At 48.5% G+C, this 21,088-nt stretch overlaps 1 protein-coding gene across 1 annotated transcript; it reads left to right on the forward strand.

Annotated features, from left to right (window-relative positions):
* Window positions 1-620: 620 nt before the first annotated feature.
* On the forward strand, window positions 621-16,256 carry LOC132382735 (dentin sialophosphoprotein-like). Its single transcript, XM_059953184.1, has 4 exons — window positions 621-678; window positions 9,547-9,828; window positions 10,140-10,403; window positions 15,124-16,256. The coding sequence occupies exons 1-4, from the start codon at window positions 621-623 to the stop codon at window positions 16,254-16,256; spliced, it is 1,737 nt and encodes a 578-aa protein (XP_059809167.1).
* Window positions 16,257-21,088: the final 4,832 nt, after the last annotated feature.

Consider the following 21,088-nt stretch of genomic DNA (forward strand, 5'->3'; position numbering starts at 1 on the left):
CCCTCAGTACTGTCCCTCTGACAGTGTGACACTCCTTCACTACTGTCCCTCTGACGGTGAGACACTCCGTCAGTCCCACATAAATGACGGTCTGGTTTCTGTCTCCTTCAGCGCTGTCCCCAGGGGCACCTGCCTGCATCATACACGTCACACGCTCTGCTCATGTAGGGGGTTTCACTGGAGCCGAATGGGTGCAACACCCTCTCTGACGGAGGAGGCTGGGACAAGCAAATCAGATAAACAACTTGAGATGAAGTCTGAAGTTAAAACAATAATAAGTGTCATAAGTCCCAGAAGCTGCAGAATCAATAATTACTGGGCTTTATCCATTTTCCGCCTTGTTTTCCTTACTGCTGCTCGTTGCACTGTTAGGTGTTGGCACCCTTCCCAAAACTGTAATTACGATCTCGAGTTTGGGGTTTTCTGGAATTACTGGTGGTGTGGGAAACCACAATCCTTCCGTCTTCCTGGCCTGCTTGGCCACAGTCACCATGTGACCCTACTGCCTTCAATGGGGCATCTGTGACTGGGCAGAGTATAAAAGGAGGGAGCTCTGCCCCATACCATTAGAGATCACAGAAGTGTCTAGCTCAGAAAAAGAGAGATAGAGGGAGAAGAAGATGAAGGTGCTGCTGTTCATTGCCCTGCTGGGGCTGCTGGCCGTGAGCCATGGTAGACGTGAGTAGAACCTAACTCCATTCTTTCCGTTTCCCCGTGATCGCAGCGGCCAGGGTGTGACCCGTTGGTGGGTTACTGCCCAGTGCCGGGGGGGCGGTGCGTATGGAGGACACTGGCACAGTGCTCTGGGTAGGTTTGGGATGGGTGGGGTGCTGGAGGACGGGTGAATGCCAACTTTTGCAGCCTTTGTGCCCCGGCTCAAGGTGGAGCCCAGGCTAAGGTTCTGGGACTGCTGCATCAGTCTAGACTGGAACAGATAAATCCAAGGATTGTGGGTGGTGGTGCATTCAGAGATGCTTTTCTGCTGACCACTGTTGTAACGTGTGGTTATTTGAGTTACTTGAGTGGGTGGGTGGGCGAAGGGAGCACATCTTAGGATGTAGGAATGCATGCACTCAGTGGCCACTTTATTAGGTACACCTGTACACCTGCTCATTAATGCAAATATCTAATCAGCCAATCACGTGGCAGCAACTCAATGCATAAGAGCATGCAGACATGGTCAAGAGGTTCAGCTGTTGTTCAAGCATCAGAACGGGGAAGAAATGTGATCCAAGTGACTTTGACCATGGAATGATTGTTGGTGCCAGATGAGGTGGTTTGAGTATCTCAGAAGCTGCTGATATCTTGAGATTTTCATGCACAACCATCTCTAGAGTTTACAGAGAATGGGGCGAGAAACAAAAAAACATTCAGTGAGTGACAGTTCAGGGGGGTGAAAATGCCTCGTTAATGAGAGAGGTCAGAGGAGAATGGCCAGACTGGTTCGAGCTGACAGGGAGGTGACAGTAACTCAAATAACCACACGTTACAACAGTGGTGTGCAGAAAAGCATTTCTGAATGCAAAACACATCGAACCTTTAAACAGACGAACTTCGGCAGCGAAGGACCATAAACATACACCCAGTGCCCACCTTATTAGTTACAGGTTTGTCATTTTTATAAAGTACTGGGCTACTGCTGCTAAAAGCCTAATTTTTATGAAAAGAGGTAAAGATAGAGTGGACAGGCTTTTACCCAGTTTGTTAAAGGCTAATACGAGAAGACATACTATTAAGGTGATCAGAGGAAAGTATAGGGAGTTGTCAGAGAGAGGTCTGGTATACAGAGAGTGGTAGGTGCGTGGATAGCATGGCCAGGAGTAGTGGTAGAGGCAGACACACTTGGGACATTAGGCAGACACACGGTGAAAGAAAAGTGGGAGGTTACATGGGAGGAAAGGGTTAGATTGATCCTGGAATAGGTTAAAAGGTCAGCACAACATCGTTGGCCAAGAGGTCTGTACTGTGCTTCTGCTTTTTTGGCAAGAGATGAGGAGGAATTTCTTTAGCCCGAGAGTGGTGAAGCTGTGGAATTCACTGCCGCAGACGGCTGTGGAAGCCAAGCCATTGGGTATATTTAAAGCGGAGATTGACAGGGTCTTCGTCAGCCAGGGTGTCAAAGGTTGCAGAGAGAAGGCAGGAGAATGGGGTTGAGGGGGACAATAAATCAAACATGATCAATTGGTGAAGCAGGCTCAATGGGCTGAATGGCCTCATTTTGCTCCTATACCTTGTGGTTTAAAGCCTTAAGGACAGAAAGAGGTTCCTGAACCAATCCCAGTGCTCATTCCCAGTTTCCATTTGATGGAGAAGCAAAGACTAATGAGTAAGACTGGCATTTGGGATGAAGTTCACATTATACCCAAGAAAAGCTCAATAGCAGCTAGGCATGTGTTGAGTAGGTATATTACAGTTCCATTTGGAGACCAAGATGAGTTGGTGTTTCTCAATAAATGGCCCACTCTTTGTTGGAAATAGCTAAGAGAGTCTGCCCTCAACAACAGCCCAGAAGACTTTGTCCAGGAGTCCTCATTATCCCTGCATTCCACAACACCCTCCATAGACTTCCTGGGATATTAAAAATTATCCCGGATCCTATTCCCATCATGGGCACTACCCTCCATAGCATCGGGGACATCTTCAAAAGGCAATGTCTCAAAAGAGGAGGCAACTATTATTAAGGGCTCCCATCACCGAGGACATACCCTCCTCTTCTTACTGCCATCAGGGAGGGTGTAGAGAAGCCTGAACTTACACACACAACATTTTAGTAATAGCCTCTTGCCCTCTGCCATCAAGTTTCTGAATGGACAATGAACTACTTTGTTCACTTTTCATAATACTTATGTAATTTAATTTTTATATACTCTTATTTTAAATTGTAACCTATAGCTTTTTAAAATGTATTGCGCTGTACTGCTGCCATAATATATACCAGCCATATTAAACCTGATTTCGATTCTTATTCTCACATTCCTCCTTAAAGACACCAATTCTTATTCGAAGTCAGCTCCCCCAGTAAAAGAGACCTTCAGGGATCATGACTGTGTGTGTGTGTGTGTGTGTGGAGCTCCAGATGGGGCACTTGGGTGGGCTATTTATTCATACAGTGCACCTTGGCCTGTCCTGGTCCCTCCCACTTTCCAGATGGATGGCAGAGAGGAGTAGGAATGGAGAATAATTATGGGATACTGATGAAGATCATCAGAGGGAATATATGAGAATCGGAAAAGAAACGGACAGAGATTTGAGATCGGAAGAAATAGACAGATTGGGAGAGGGGTGATTAGAGGGAAAGAAAGGATGGAGGTCAAGAATGAGGTGATGTTGTGATTAGCGCAATGCTATTACAGCTTGGGGAGTCATAGTTCGGAGTTCAATCCCAGCTTCCTCTCTAAGGAGTCTCTGCATGCCCCCCCTGTAGAATACACAGTTTTCCCCAGGTGTTCCTGCTTCCGCCTACAGTCCAAAGTCAAGACAACAAGTTCAAGTCAAGTTTATTGTCATTTAACTGTATAACCCTAAACGTTTCTTCAGATCAGGGTGTAAAGCACAATAGTACGCATAACTCACAATAACTTAGGAAAGTAAGAATTACGCATATATAAACAAAGTAAAGAGCAAAATTAAAATTGTAGGGTACAGGACAAATTATCCGAGTAGGTTAATTGGTCATTGTAAATCGTCCCGATATTAGGATAGGGGTTGTCAAGGGCTGCTGGTCAAAGCTTCAGAAAGACCAATTCCATGCTGTATCTCTAAATAAATAGATGGATGGATGAGAGAATAGGAACGACAGGAGATAGATTGGGAGAAGGAGGGAGATGGCTGGAAGGGGGGGGGGGGCAGACAGAATTCCGAAGGGTAAATGGATAGACACTGGGAGAAGGGAAAATGGAGAGCAGGAGAGGGAGTGGATTGTGAGAGGGATTTGACATTTGGGAGAGTGACTGGAGCTCGGTAAAGGATGGTGGAGAGGAAGTTGTTAGGAATTCCACCCTCTGGTGTGTACTCTGTGACTGGTCTGGAGACTGTACTACAGTACCTTCCCTCTGTGGATCAGTGGAAGGTTGTAGAACGCACTTCATTACAGAACCGTAAGCGTGGGACTAAAACTGACTGATGTATTTAGTGAGTCACTATTGATTCAGTAAAGAGGTTTACATATTAGTTCGGCTAGGGGAAAGTTTTGAAACTTTCTCAATTTGTCCCCCCCCCCCCCATCAGAACAGTGTTTCTTGGCAGAAGGGAAGTGGACATTTAACATGAATAATTCTTGCTAACTTCCCTGTCTCTGTTCCTTCTCTTAACCTTCCTCCCAGCAGGGTTTAATCACCTCCAACTCTGCTACTGTGCCCCCCTGACTAGCTGCACCATCGTTGACCCTCTCCAATCTCCTGAGAGCTCCGTGCTCCTCTCGCTCTGCACTCCCCATCGTTCTTTCAGCGTGCCTTCAGCTGGCGAGACCTGTAGCTCTGGAATTTATTCCTGAGGCCCCTGCCTCTCTACCCCTCCAGCATCCACTTTAAACCTCGCTCGGATGGTCAGGTTTTCAGGTTTGACCCAAAATGCATGGCTTGTCCATAAGACCATAAGACCAGAGTTAGGCCATTTGGCCCATCGAGCCTGCTCCACCATTCCATCACGGCTGATTTATTTTCCCTCTCAACCCCATTCTCCTGCCTTCTCCCCATAACCTTTGATGCCCTTACTAATCAAGATCCTATCAACCTTCACTTGAATATACCCAATGACTTAGCCTCCTCAGCTGACGGTGGTAATGAGTTGTACAGATACATCACCCTCTGCCTAAAGAAATTCTTCCTCACCTCTGCTCTGTAAGGGATGAGGTTGTGCCTTCTGGTCCCAGACTCCCTCATTACAGGAAACATTCTCTCCACATCTACTCTATCTAGGCCTTTCACTATTTCAATAATATCACCACTCGTCCTCCTAAACTCCAGTGAGTACAGGCCCAGAGCCATCAAATGTTCCTTGTGCGTTAACTCTTCCATTCCCAGGATCATGCTCCTGAACCTTCTCTGGACCGTCACCAACACAGGCTAAGAATGAGTCATAAAGAACCACTGCAGGCCCTTTGGCCCATCTAGTCCATGCTGAACTATTGTTCTGCCTCATCCCATCAACCATATCCCTCCATACCCCTCCCATCCATGTACCTAACCAAAGTTCTCTTCAGTGTTGGAATCGAACCTGTGTCCACCACTTCCACTGCCAATTTGTTCCACAACCCCACCATTCCCTGGGTGGAGATGTTTCCCTTAAATATTTCACCTTTCACCCTTAACCCATGACCTTCAGCTCTTAAATCAATAAATAGATAGATAAACAAGCAAACAAATGAATAACTAAATAGATAAAATTCCCATGTTTACATGCAGCAAGTGACTTTCACAGTCCATCAGCAAGCCGGGGTGTGGCATTATTCAGCTGCACAACAGCCCTGGGGACAAAACTGTTTTTCAGTCTTACTGTCTTCGCTAAGATGTTTCTGTGTGTCCTACCCGATGGCAGGAGATTGAATGGACAGAGTCTGGGATGGGAGGGGTCTTTAATAACGTTGCAAGCTCACTGTAGTCTTCGAGAGTTGAAGATTGTTACCAAGTCTGGTAGTTGGGTCCCCGTGATGAGCCGAGCCTTCCCAGCCTGTTGGAGGACTTTGCGATCTGGCTGTTACGAGGTGGCATACTTCTGAGGTGATTGGAGGAACGTATGGGGAGGGATGTCAGAGGTAGTCTCTTTTCACACAGAGAAATGTCACCGGGTTCAGATATGGCCCAAGTGCAGAGTGACAGACACTGACGCAGGTCAATAGATCACAGACTTTAATGCGAGCAGCGTTAAAGGGAAAAAGAAAGCAATATACACTAGGCCAAACAGGGTCGTTAACCAAAACTCTCAAATGGAAAATGAAGCCCTCACTGCAGCTGAAAGTGAACAATTAAGAATAAAATGAATACTGCCCGTCTTCACAGTCAGTTGACTCGACAGTCCAATTTCTCAGGCAAGGCGGAATGCCAGCGTTGCTGTGTCCAAGTCTTGACAAATACTACAACAGAATGGATGGAGTTAAATACTTTCACTACAAAATAATAATTAGCTGACACATACATATTCACGAGCGCAATTGCCGTATCTACGGCACTACCGAATCCGTGGTTGTGACAGAGAATGACATGGGCGTGGAATGCATGTCGAGGATAGTGGTCGAGGCAGATAGAGAGATTTATGAGGTTTTTAGATGGTTGAAAGAAAAATGGAGGGCTATGTGGGAGGAAAGGGTTAGATTGATCTTAGAGTAGGTTAAAAGGTCAGCACAACATAGTGGGCCGAAGGGCCTGTACTGTTCTGTGTTCTGTGTTAGACCGAGTATGATCTCGCCAGAGATGTATAAAACAGCAATAGAGGGAGCAATGTGAACTACTTGTGGTGTTCATATTACATTGGTGTGTTATGCCCACAAGGACACTCACTGTCAAATAGAAACTGGCCTTTGGATCACTATGTCTGTGTTGATCTTTTCTGCCGATTGATAGCAAGCCCATTTACCCACTTTAGGATATATCCACCTGTGCCCTCCCCATTTATATTCTAGGTTCAAAGTTCAAAGTAAATTTATTACCGAAGTACATATACGTCACCATATTCAACCCCGAGATTCATTTTCTTGTGGGAATTAATAGTAAATTCACAAAACATGATAGAAGTAACGAAGGATGGCACCCAACAAGATGGGCAAACGACCTGTGTGCAAAAGACAAGCAACTGTGCAAGTACAACAATAATAAATAAAGAAATAATAATAAGCAACAAATATCAAGAACGTGAGATGAAGAGTCCATGGGTTGTGGCAACAGTTCAGTGATGGGGCCAGTGAAGTTACCCCCTCTAGATCAGGACCTGATGGTTGAGGGGTAGTAACTATTCCTGGAGTCCCGAGGCTCCTGTACTTTCTTCCTGATGGCAGCGGTGAGAAAGGAGCATAGCCTGGGTAACGGGGGTCCCTGACGACGATGCTTTCCTGTGACAGGGGTTCCTAATGGCAGCAGCGAGGAAGGTAAAGGAGCCTCAGGACCCTCACCACCCGATTCAGGAACAGTTATTATCCTGTTATCTTATCCGTATGTAATAATTGTAACTGAATCCACCAGCTCCTCTTTCAGCGTGTTCCAAATATCAACCACTCCGTGTAAAAAAAAATACTGACTCCTCAGACGGCCTTTAAAACTCCTTACTCTCTCTTGGGCCTGTACCTCTTGAGCAACGCACGCAAAATACTGAGGAACTCCACAGGTCGGGCAGCATCTGTGGAAGAGAATAAGCAGTCAACGTTTTGGGCTGAGACCCTTCTTCGGGACTGAGAAGGAAGGGGGAAAATGCCAAAGTAAAAAGAGATGGGGAGAGGCAAAAGAGGCTCTTGTTGTTAATAAGTTCTTCCACAGACTGTGGTTTCAGGCAGATTTGAATAAATATGTTTGACAGCTATGGAAGGAAACCAGAGGGTAAATAGAGGGTATTCTGTCTGGCTAGCCTCCAACCCGACAACATTTTCATTGATTTCTCTAACTTCCGGTGATGTTCTCACTGTTTGGAAAATAGTCTACGCTTTTATTCCTTCTGCCAGAGCGCTTGATCATCCACTTCCTGACACTGTGTTCCATCTGCCGCCTCTTGCCAATCTCCTAATCTAGTCCTTCTGCAGCCTCTCTGCTTCCTCAACACTATCTATCCCTCCACCTATCTTTATATCGTCTGTAAACTCGGCCAGAAAGTCATCGATTTCGTCCCCCTTCTCTCCCGCCTTCTTATCCTGGATTCCTGGATCCTTCTCCCTTTCTTTCCAGTGCCGGTGAAGGGTCTCTGCCTGAAACATCGACTGTTTATTCCTCTCCATAGACGCTGCCTGACCTGCTGAGTCCCTCCGGCATTTTGTGTGCGTTGCTGAGTGTTTTCCATTTCTCATCACAGAACTTCCCCAAGTTACTCTTGGATAGACTGCAGCTTCAAGCGATGGTGGAGTTCAGTCCCACTTCAGCTCACCCGAGATTGATTACACCACTTACTTCTTTTCACCTTTTCCAAAGGAGGTGATTACGCCGTCATATTGGAGAAGGTTCGAAAGAAGTTCTCAAAAATGATTCCAGAAATTGAAAGACATTTAAAGAGTGTTTGATGGCTCTAGAATTTGGAAGAATGGGGTGGGGGGGGGGGGAGGGAATCTCATTGAAATCTATCGAATATTGAAAGGCCTCGATAGAGTGGATGTGGAGAGGATGTTTCCTGTGGTGCGGGAGTCTAACACCAGAGGACACAGCCTCAGAATTAGGGACGTCCATTTAGAACGGAGATGAGCAGGAAATTCTTTAGCCAGAGGGTGGTGAATGGGTGGAATTCATTGCCACAGGCTGTTGTGGAGGCCAAGACATTATGTATATTTAAGGCAGAGGCTGATAGATTCTTGATTAGTCAGGGCATGAAGGGATACAGGGAGAAGGCAGGAGATTGGGGCTGAGAGGGAGAATGGATCAGCCATGATGAAATGGTGAAGCAGACTCGATGGGTCGAATGGCCTAATTCTGCTCCTATATCTTATGGTCTTATGGTCTTACATTTTTACAAAGCTACAATAATCCACATTCAAACTAATAGTTCAAAAAAAGCTTAATAACTTAAAATTACAACTCTTTCATCGATATCCAAACCAGACTCAAGCCCATGTGATGGCTACTAGTCCTGGGAGACCTGAGTGTCACAGTGGATATCACGTGCTCCTTCTCCAGGGGCACTCAGGCACAAACATAACCACAGATGAGAGGCAGGCAGCTGTCTTGGGCTGTATTCTTGACTGCCTGCCACCCGGGCCTATAGATGGTCACCAAGGCCAGAGCCAGGAGCAAGTGGACTAGGAGATTCCCCGACTGAGCCAGTCAGTCAGTCTAGTGGCCCACGGACGGGCTGGGCTCACCCTGCACTTTATCTTCACCCAGTTCAATGGGCCTCTTGTAGGAGCCAAATCAGGGAATCTTGAATGAAAATCTATTTGCTATTATTTTTTATGCATTTATCGTCAGACCCTTGAACAGACCTCATGGACGATAAGGTGAATTCTTGACTCGTTATGATTCTGTATTTTATTGTCTACCTGCACTGTGCTTTCAATTACACTCTCGGCATTTTGTGTGTGTTACATTTTATTCGTCATTGTTATTACTTTACCAGATTTACCTCAATATCCCTGTGCAAGGATTTGATCGGTATGACTAGCATGCAAGACAAGCTTCTCACTGAGCCCAGGTACATGTGACAGTAGTAACCCCATATCAATACCATCAGGCATTGAGGTCCCTGTCAATCATTGGCTTGCACCAATCACCGAGGAGCTTCAGGCCATGGTGTCACTGATTGGTTGAAATTTACTAGCGCCTGGTTGGTGGTGACAGCGGTGCAGAATAGTCACATGTTGTATTCAATGGCCGCCAAGTGTGCCACCCTCTCCATCTTAACGTTCCTTCTCTCTGATTCCAGATCTGGGCCACGCTTTGGCACGGCGCAGTGCTGAGAGCGACAGTAATGAAAGCAATGGAGATAGATACGGCGGCAGATACAGCAATGGCTACGACAATGGGTACGGCCACAGGTACGGCTACGGCAACGGATATGACAACGGCTACGGCTACGGCAACGGATATGATAACGGCTACGGCTATGGATATGGAAATGGCTACGGTAATGGATACAGCGCCGACAGCAGCGATAGCGGTGATAACAATAGCCACGGTGACGACAGCAGAGCTAGTGACAGCGGTGGTGAGTGTCCGACCTCCCTTCTCTCACAGTGAGTGGGCAGCTTCATGATTCAACTCATGCTTGCCAGGGGCGGAGATTTCGGAGCCCAGCGAGCTGGGATCATGGAGTCCTACGTCATGGCAACAGGCCATTCAGCCTAACTCGCCCATGCTGATTATCAGCTCGTCCCATCTGCCAGCACTTGTCCCATAATCCTCCAAACACTTTCTATCCAGCTCCCAGTGTGGAAGGCCAATGCTTTGCCCGTGGTATTCGTACACGGCAGCTCATTCAGCTCCTCCCCCCATTTCAATGAAACTCTTCTATTTCAGAGCTCACCGCGAACGGGGCTGGTCACGGATATGGACATGGCGGTACTGTTGGAAATGGAGACTTCAACGGGAACGGTTACGATGCCGGGGCCGGCCACTGGAACGGAGGCTGGGACGGGAACGGGAACGGAGGCTGGGACGGCCACGGGAACGGAGACGGGAATGGGAATGGACATGAACACGGGAACGGAGACGGGAATGGGAATGGACATGAACACGGCGGCGGGAACGGAGATGCCAATGGAATTATGATTGGCAATGCAGGTAGGTCACCTGATTCCTTTCCTCTGGTCTCCCCGCTGTATCGAACTCCGAGTGAGCCTGAATTCCAGAGGCAGCCAATTCTCAGTCTCTCCTGAGGAGTTGTCCCAAATGGGGAAATATTCGTGTGCAAAAGTTCAAACGATGGGGTAGGGCCAGGAATGTGGGCAAGGACCACCATGAGAGAGATAAGTTTCCTGAGGGACCAAGTGACCACAGGATGTGTTGGTGAATAGGGATTTAGATACAGTATACAGCAGGCCCTTCAGCCCATCAAATCCGTGCTGAATATCAAGCACTTGTTTCTCCATACTCCTATGTGAAACAGTTTGTTATTCCCCCCATTTCCCATCGGCTCACTGCAGATTCTATCGCTCTCCTTCACACTAGAGACTGGTTACAGCGGCCAGTTAACCGGCCAACCTGCACCACTTTGAGATGTAGGAGCAGGCTCGCGCGGTCACAGGGAGAACGTGCAAACTCCACGCAGACAGATCCCGAGGTCGGGATTGAACCGGGGGCTCTGGAGCTCTGGCTCTACCAGCTGCTCCTCTCTTTCTGCTGCTAACGTCCTGAATACGCAGAAGGAAAGATAATTGGGACCTTGAGGATGCCTCATCGAACATTGAACAGTACAGCACAGAAAGAGGCTCTTCGGCCCTTAATGTTGTGTCAAACCAGCCAAAAAGTAAATTTTACAAAACAAAGCCCTAAACCCTCCCACCTTCACTATGTCACTATCCCTTCATCATGTGCCTGTCTAAACGAACCTTAACAGCCTCCACTCTACCACCATAGCTGGCAATGCATTCCCAGCATCCACCACTGAGTAAAATATTTACCCCTCACATCCCCTTTGAGCCTACCCCCCTCACCGTCAATGCATGCCCTCCGATATTACACATTTCAACTCTGGGGAAAGATACCCCCTGTCCACTCTACCGATGCCTCTCAGATCTCTCTTCAGCCCCTGCAGTTCGTCCAGCCTCTCCTGACAGCACACACCCTCCAAACCAGGCACACACACAAAATGCTGGAGGAACTCAGCAGGTCAGGCAGCGTCTACGGGAAGGAATAAACAGTAAACAAGCCGGTGAGCCTCTTCTACTCCCTCTCCAAAGCCTCAACATCCCTCCTAGAGTGGGGCGACCAGAACTGTACCCTATACTCCAGCCGTGGCCTCACCAGAGTTTTATATAAAGTTGCAACATAACCTCTTGGCTTTTGAACTCAGTGCCTTGACTAACAAAAGCAAGCATTCCATAAGCCGTCTTAACCGCCCTACGGACCTGTGTAGCCACTTTCAAGGAGCGATGAACTCGGGGAAAGAAGGTAGAAAGCCACTCCCATGGACCTAACCTTCATCTCCATTAGCTACAGATCATGGGGTCAAACAGAGGGGGCAACTAGTAGAGCAGCTATCTCGAGCCCCAGGTCCAATCCTGACCTCGGGCACTGTCCGTGTGGAGTTTGTGCACTCTCCTTGCGACCGCATGGGATTCCGAGAAACGGCCAAGTTAGTGGATTCAATTGGCCACTGTAAATTGCCCCTGGTCTGTAGGTCAGTGGTGGAATCTGGGGAGAGTGGATGGGAATGAAGGGAGAATAAATGAGAAACGTGTAGAATTCATGGAGGGAGAGTTTACGGGGCAAATTAGAGGAGGGATAGGATATCTCTGCGAACTGGCATTGGCTTGATGGGCTGAATGGTCTCAAATAAAGACATATGAGTTAATTCCACTCAGCACTCACCAGATGGATCACTTACAGGTTTGATACAATTAAGAATAGAATGAGTGGACAATAATAGCTGAACGTCAAGGATAGACAAAGGTTTGTGAAGGTAAATAGGTAAATGAGAAAGAGGGTTGAACATCACTGGACGAGGGGTGGCGGTTGGGGGCACAGTATTGGGCAAACCTGTTCCAGAGGTTCTCTTGACTGCTCCCACAGACATTAATCAGGGTAACATGAAACAGATGATTAGGGGTGTTCCAAAGATAAGTGGAGGGGAAGGCAGTGTTGAGGAAGCAGGACTTGGAGAATAGGGAAGGAAGTGGCAGCTGGAATATACACTGAGGGGAGAGCGTGGCCGCGCTGTTTGCTAGATGGGATAAAGGAATGGGCTGTTTTCTAAACAGGAAACAATAGAGGTGCGAAGGGACTTGCGATTCCCTAAAGGTTAACTTCCATGTTGAGTCTATATGAAGGAAGAAAAATGCAACGTTAGAATTAATTTCAAGGGTTCTGTTGGAAACCATTTTTTTAAATAATATTTTCATAAGATTTGTACTTTTTAACCATCTCATGTATTTTACACAGAATGTGATGGTTCATCCCCACCCGCAGGCAGTAAGCATTACAGCAGCTAAACTAACGGTTTCGCACCATTCTCATTTTTCATCGGCTAATTACCAGCTCTATAACTATATAACAATCACAGCACGGAAACAGGCCATCTCGGCTCTTCTAGTCCGTGCCGAACGCTTACTCTCACCTAGTCCCACCGACCTGCACTCAGCCCATAACCCTCCATTACTTTCCTGTCCATATACCTATACAATTTTACTTTAAATGACAATATCGAACCTGCCTCCACCACTCCTACTGGAAGCTCGTTCCACACAGCTACCACTCTCTGAGTAAAGAAGTTCCCCCTCGTGTTACCCCTAAACTGTTGCCCTCTAACTCTCAACTCATGTCCTCTTGTTTGAATCTCCCCTACTCTCAATGGAAAAAGCCTATCCCCATCAACTCTATCCCCCTCATAATTTTAAATACCTCTATCAAGTCCCCCCCTTAACCTTCTACGCTCCAAAGAATAAAGACCTAACTTGTTCAACCTTTCTCTGTAACTTAGGTGCTGAAACCCAGGTAACATTCTAGTAAATCTCCTTTGTACTCTCTCTATTTTGTTGACATCTTTCCTATCTTTCAAATTTCCTGTAATTCGGTGACCAGAACTGTACACAATACTACAAATTCGGCCTTACCAATGCCTTGTACAATTTTAACATTATATCCCAACTCCTATACACAATGCTCTGATTTATAAAGACCAGCATACCAAAAGCTTTCTTCACCACCCTATCCACATGGGATTCCACCTTCAGGGAACTATCCACCATTATTCCTAGATCACTCTGTTCTACTGCATTCCTCAATGCCCTACCATTTACCATGTATGTCCTATTTGGATTATTCCTACCAAAATGTATCACCTCACACTTATCAGCATTACCTATGTGATTTAATTGTTTTGATTGCATAGGCTATTAACAAATTTATCTCTGTCTAAGGAATTTCTCTTATTTTATCTATACAAATGGATTTTTCAGAAGTGCCGCCTTTATTCATTGGTCTTACATCCCTTAGCATTGTTTCTCAGCTCTTTAGTTACTTTGCTTAGTATTTGTGTGTGTTTGTACTCTAAAATGAACTGAAATTTTGGAATTAAGACTGCACATCATTCCTGACTCTTGGAATAACCTTAAAGATCAGAACATAAACAGAGATGCAACAGGACTAGCAAGTGGGGGGAGTTGGTGAGGTGGGGGGGGGCTTGGGGGTTCTAACGTTTAACTGTCATTCATTCTTTGGGGCACCCCTCTGTTTTCATGGATGCTCGTGCAGAAAAAGAATTTCCGGGTGTATATTATATGCATTTCTCCGAATGTAATGCCCAGGCTTTGGTCAGATGACGTTTGGAGTTATTGTGAGCAGCTTTGGGTCCCATAATCTAAGAAAGGATATGTTGGAATTCAAGGGGGGTCTAGAGGAGAGTCATGAAAATTATTCCAGGAATGAAAGGGTTAACACATGAAGGGCATTTGATGGCTCTGGGCCTGTGCTTGGTACAGTTTAGAAGAATGGAGGATGGTGGGGTATCTCAATGAAACCTACGGAATATTGAAAGGCCTAGCTAAAGTGGATGGAGAGGGTGTTTCCATTAGGAGAACGTTCAAGGACCAGAGGTGCAACCTCAGGGTAGGAGGACGTCCCTTTAGAACGGAGATGAGGAGGAATTTTTTTAGCCTGAGGGTGCTGAATCTGGGGAATTCATTGTCACAGACGGCTGTGGAGGCTGGGTCACTGGGTATATTTAAAGCAGAGGTTGACGGATTCTCGATTAGTAAGGGGGTCAAAGGTTATGGAGAGAAGGCAGGAGAACGGGGTTGTGAGGGAAAATAGATCAGCTGTGATTGAAGGGATGTCAGAGGTGAGCTTTTCACACAGGGAGTGGTGGGTGCCGGGAGCACACTGCCAGGGATGGTGGTAGGAGAAGATACGTTAGGGACGTTTGAGAGAATCCTAGGTTGGCAATGGAGAGCTTTGGGTGACGCAGGAAGGAAGTGTTCGGTTGATCTTGGAGTAGGTTAAAAGGCTGACAGAACATGATGGGCCGAAGGGCCTGTACTGTGCTCTCATGTTCTATGTTAACACGCTGGAAACTTTCACTGGAGATCGACAAGTACAGGATTTGCTACATTATGCGCTGGAGCCATTAGCAGTGCAGTGCCTGGCAACGAATGCGCCGGTGAACTCCTGGACCCTGACTGGATCGACGATGACTGTCCGGAAGGTAAACCACCACTGGGCAGACAATTCAAAGGTCATATGTTATTCCTGTGTGCTCCATCAGTATTTTATGCCACTGTTATGTCAGCTGTGCAAAACAGCTCATTCATAAATTGAACCTAAATTTTGTTATTTTGTATTCCAGGCACTGGAGGAGGAGATTCTAGTGATTCCAGTGATTCCAGCGATTCCAGTGGATCCAGTGACTCTAGTGATAGCAGTGATTCCGATGACTCCAGTGACAGCAGTGACTCTGATGACTCCAGTGACAGCAGTGACTCTGATGACTCCAGTGACAGCAGTGACTCTGATGACTCCAGTGACAGCAGTGATTCTGATGACTCCAGTGACAGCAGTGATTCTGATGATTCCAGTGACAGCAGTGATTCTGATGACTCCAATGATAGCAGTGATTCTGATGACTCTGGTGACAGCAGTGATTCCGATGACTCCAGTGACAGCAGTGACTCTGATGATTCCAGTGACAGCAGTGACTCTGATGATTCCAGTGACAGCAGTGATTCTGATGATTCCAGTGACAGCAGTGATTCCAATGACTCCAATGATAGCAGTGATTCTGATGACTCTGGTGACAGCAGTGATTCCGATGACTCCAGTGACAGCAGTGACTCTGATGACTCCAGTGACAGCAGTGATTCTGATGATTCCAGTGACAGCAGTGATTCTGATGACTCCAGTGACAGCAGTGATTCCGATGACTCCAGTGACAGCAGTGACTCTGATGATTCCAGTGACAGCAGTGATTCTGATGACTCCAGTGACAGCAGTGATTCCGATGACTCCAGTGACAGCAGTGATTCCGATGACTCCAGTGACAGCAGTGATTCCAATGACTCCAGTGACAGCAGTGATTCCAATGACTCCAATGATAGCAGTGATTCTGATGACTCTGGTGACAGCAGTGATTCTGATGATTCCAGTGACAGCAGTGATTCTGGAGATGCTGGTGACAACAGTGACTCTGATGATTCTGGAGATAGCAGTGATTCTGAAGACTCCAATGATTCTAGTGACTCTAGTGACTCCGATGATAACAATGATTCCAGTGACAGCAAAGATTCAAGTGATTCTGGTGACGCAAGCGACTCCAGTGATTCTGGTGACTCCAATGAAAGCAGTGATTCCCAAGATTCCAGTGGCTCCAGTGATTCCAGTGACTCTAATGATTCAAGTGACTCAAATGGATCCAATGACTCCAGTGAAAGCAGTGAATCTAATGATTCTAGTGATTCCAGTGACAGTAGTAATTCAGGTTGAGTAATATTTTCTGTCTATTACATTGATTTCATCATTATGCATGTTTAACGTGATATATGCATCAGGTACATTGAAAAGTGTGTTAAGTTATTGATCACCTATCAGTAGAACATACAATAGTACTTCCCCAGGAATGTCGGTTACACAAAACCGTATGGGTTACACAAATGGGGAGAACAGGAGAACATTGCTGGGAGAACAGGTCCCACACACACACTGTATGCCCATTGGGATGCAGGACTCCCACATACTGACCCTCACTGAGGGAACAGATCCCACACACACTGACCCTCACTAGGGGATGGGTCCAACACACATACTGACCCTCACTGGGGGAACATGTCCCACAAACACACTGACCCTCACTGGGGGAACAGGTCCCACACACACTGACCCTCACTGGGGGAACAGGTCCCACACACACACTGACTTTCACTGGGGGAACAGGTCCCACACTCACACTGACCATCACTGTGGGGACAGGTTCCACACACACACTGACCCTCACTGAGGAAATAGGTCCCACACACACACTGACCCTCACTGGGGGAACAGGTCCCACACTCACACTGACCATCACTGTGGGGACAGGTTCCACACACACACTGACCCTCACTGGGGGATGGGTCCCACACACAGACTGACCCTCACTGGGGAATGGGTCCCACACACACTGACCCTCACTGGGGGAACAGGACCCACACACACACTGACCCTCACTGAGGGAACAGGTCCCACACACACACTGACCCTCACTGGGGGAACAGGTCCCACACACACTGACCTTCACTGGGGGACAGGTCCCACACACAGACTGACCCTCACTGGGGGACAGGTCCCACACACACACTGACCGTCACTGGGGAATGGGTCCCACACACACTGACCCTCACTGGGGGACAGGTCCCACACACAGACTGACCCTCACTGGGGGATGGGTCCCACACACACACTGACCCTCACTGGGGGATGGGTCCCACACACACACTGACCCTCACTGGGGGAACAGGACCCACAAACACACACTGACCCTCAGTGGGGGATGGGTCCCACACACACTGACCCTCACTGGGGGAACAGGTCCCACACACACACTGAACCTCACTGTGGGGATGGGTCCCACACACACACTGACCCTCACTGGGGGACAGGTCCCACACACAGACTGACCCTCACTGGGGGACAGGTCCCACACACAGACTGACCCTCACTGGGGGATGGGTCCCACACACACACTGACCCTCCCTGGGGAACAGATCCCACACACACACTGACCCTCACTGGGGAACAGATCCCACACACACACTGACCCTCACTGGGGGACGGGTCCCACACACACACTAAACCTCACTGGGGGACGGGTCCCACACACACTCTGACCCTCACTGGGGGATGGGTCCCACACACTCACTGACCCTCACTGGGGGGACAGTCCCACACACACACACACACTGACCCTCACTGGGGGACAGGTCCCACACACACACTGACCCTCACTGGGGGAACAGGTCCCACATACACACTGACCCTCACTGGGGGAACAGGTCTCACACACACTGACCCTCACTGGGGGACGGTCCCACACACACACTGACCCTCAATGGGGAACAGGACCCACACACACACTGACCCTCACTGGGGGAACAGGTCCCACACACACACTGACCCTCACTGGGGGAACAGGTCCCACACACACACTGACCATCACTGGGGGAACAGGTCCCACACACACACTGACCCTCACTGGGGGGGCCAGTGTTTTTCAGCAACTTTTAGGAACAGCTTAGAGAGGGTTAGATCCCTGGCAGCTGGGGCTGGAGCAGGCAAAGGGGGAGTGATTCAGTCAAGGAATGAATAAGAGGCAAAAGTTGGGTGGGATGATCAGGAGTTGTCGGGGTTACTGGGACAGGAGGGGCTGAGGACATGGAGTGTGAGAGGTTCCTGGGTTACTTCTGGGCCAGGAACCAGAGTGGGAGAACAGGACCTTTGAGTGAAAGCAAGTTTCCTGGGATCAAATCCCGAATTCAGCCAGTTCTGGGTCCTACGCTCTGTCACAACACCTGAGGCAGATTAGCTCAAAGTTTCTAATGGGGCAGATGAGAATAGCTGTTACAGACGCTGGCCTGTGACCACAGGGGTTTGGTATCCTGGTCTGAACCCCTCACACGCTTCACACTGGTCTGTGATATTACGCGTTCTTCATACTTGGCTCTATGTTATCACGTGATGTCACCCATGGCCTGTGTGGTTCAGGTAGTGATCTCAGACATGGGTGTACCAGACCCTGGTCTGGGACAGCACCTGGGTTTTGAAATGGCCGAAGACACTGGTCTGGGTTAGCACGTGTGTTTGATGCACCAGCCTGGGACATCATGTATCTTAGACCGGCTTGGAACATCGCACGTGAGTGAGTGAGGCGTCACTGGGGGTGTGGAGCAACAGGGCTCGGTTCACTGCCGTTGCTTCGTAACTTGGTGTGCGTCGCTAAGCTGGCTCCAGAAAGTGTGGTGACCCTCGCGGACTTGCCCCCCCCCCCCCCCAGCACGTCCTTGTCCGCTTACACAAACGGCGCATTTCACTGTGATTTTCGATGTGCATGCGGTCAGCGAATCTCAAGTTCAAGTTTATTGTCGTTCAACCGTCCACGTCTATACCGCCAAATGAAACAACGTCCCTCTGCACCAATATGCACAATACAGTACATACAACCCACACGCAATACATAAAACTCCACCGGGGCGGCGTGGCGTCCGAGCTGGAGTCGGTGCTGCCTTCCAGTGTTTGTTCTGCGGGAGGCGGCCTCTGTTGTGATCGGCTGTGGATTGATGGCGCGAAGTTTGGGATTCTATCCCGTGTGTGCTTTGTGCTGTGTGTGTGGCTGATGATACTGTGCTTTGTACCTTGACCCCGGAGTAACACTGTCTCATTTGGCTGTATTCCTGAGTATTCATGTATGGTTGAATGACAATTAAACTTCAGTTGAATTGAAGTAATGTCACTGCAGATAAATTAACAACACAAATCAAAAAGTAGACAGTTTCACCCTACTGGTGCTTCATTGGACAGCACGGTAGAGTAGTGGTTAACACAATGTTTTTCAGTACCAGCAACCGGGTCCCACTGCTGCCTGTGAGGAGTTTGCACGTTCTCCCCGTGACCGCGTGGGTTTCCTCCGGGTGCTCCGGTTTGCTCCCACAGTCCGAAGACGAACCGGTTGGTAGGTTAATTGGTCATTGTGAATTGTCCTGCGAGGGTTAAATCGGGGGATTACCGGGCAGTGTGGCTCGGAGGGCCTGAAAGGCCTGTTCCGCTGTATCTCGACCGATAGAGCTGTGGTGGTGGCAGGGAGTTCAGTAGTGTCGTACGCGGGTTATGCTGTTCCAGTCCCAATGCTGCGGCACCTCCTGCCTGATGGCGGTGGCAGGGTCAGAGCGATTGCTGGAGCAGTCGGGAATCTGGATTGGCTTTCAAAGCTCTGATCTCAGCCCGTCGCAGACCCGAACACGCTACCAGGCCACGGCTCACTAAGCATCCCCTGTGAGCACTTGGACACTCAGCCTGTAGATCCCCGGGCTGTTACTCGCTGCTCTCCCCTGTTCCCGATGCGTCTGACCGAACGGGACACCGTGAGGAATTCTGCCCCGTGTCTTACCTTACAATACGTGGGTGCGTCAGATTTTTTTTTGGTGTTCCTGCCCAAACAAAGGGCCACCCTCTCCACCCTCGCTGCTAAAATCCCTCGGCCCTGACTTCCTGCCAAAACTAACAGGCTGGGCCTGGGCCTTTTAACCCACCCAGGCCAGGGGAAACAGTTAGCGACTCCGCGTGCAGCACAAGCCCCTCGTTGTCCAGGAAGGACTGAAGGAGCCTGACACTCTCCCACCCCTGAGAGAGCTGCGGCGTCTCCGGTGACTGGCTGTGGTGGGAGGATTCAGAAATACTGTCGAAGCCCCCGGACCGAGCACTCGGCACCAGTCTGACTCGATGCGGCGACCCGAATCTCGGTGGCGGTTACTGCCTTTACGTAGCGCCTATCCCACGGTAGTCCAGGGTGGGAGCACCATTAGAGCACATTGTCGAGCCGGAGAGGGTGCAGAAAGGATCTGACCAGGATGCTGCCCGGAGTCGAGGGCCTTAGTTATAATTAGAGGTTTGCCACTCGAGATCTTTATTCCCTGGAGCGCAGGAGAATGAGGGGTGACCTCATAGGAGGTTATAAAATCACAAGGGATATGGATAAGGTTAACAGTGGTTTTTGCAAGGTTGGAGGGGGGACAAAATAGGAGGGGCAGCATGGCAGTTAGTGTAAAGTTATTATTTCGTCAGTGACCTGGATTCAATTCCAACGGACTAGAAGGGTCGAGATGGCCTGTTTCTGTACTGTAATTGTTATACGGATTATAATTCCCGCCGCTGTCAGTAAGGAGTCTGCACATTCTCCAAGAAGCTCAGCAGGTCAGGCAGCATCCTGGTGTGTGTGTGTGTGAGTGTGTGTGAGTGTGTGTGAGTGTGTGTGTGTGTGTGTGTGTGTGTGTGTGACAGAGAGAGTGTGTGTGTGTGCGTGTGTGTGTGTGTGTGTGTGTGAGTGTGTGTGTGTGTGTGTGTGAGTGTGTGTGTGTGTGTGTGTGTGTGAGTGTGTGTGTGTGTGAGTGTGTGTGTGTGTGTGTGTGTGTGAGAGAGAGAGAGAGTGTGTGTGTGTGTGACAGAGAGAGTGTGTGTGTGTGTGTGAGTGAGTGCGTGTGTGTGTGTTTGTGTACGTGTGCGTGTGCGTAATGTGTGTGTGTGAGTGAGTGTGAGTGTGTGTGTACGTGTGCGTGTGTGTGAGTGTGTGC

This window comes from Hypanus sabinus, chromosome 29 (genome assembly GCF_030144855.1).
Source record: "Hypanus sabinus isolate sHypSab1 chromosome 29, sHypSab1.hap1, whole genome shotgun sequence".
NCBI classification, from domain to species: domain Eukaryota; kingdom Metazoa; phylum Chordata; class Chondrichthyes; order Myliobatiformes; family Dasyatidae; genus Hypanus; species Hypanus sabinus.

Coding starts and splice junctions, on each gene's coding strand:
- LOC132382735 (XM_059953184.1), top strand. CDS start 621: ATGAAGGTGCTGCTGTTCATTGCCCTGCTGGGGCTGCTGGCCGTGAGC. Junction 679..9,546: donor GGCCGTGAGCCATGGTAGAC/GTGAGTAGAACC, acceptor CTCTGATTCCAG/ATCTGGGCCACGCTTTGGCA. Junction 10,404..15,123: donor AATTATGATTGGCAATGCAG/GTAGGTCACCTG, acceptor TTTGTATTCCAG/GCACTGGAGGAGGAGATTCT.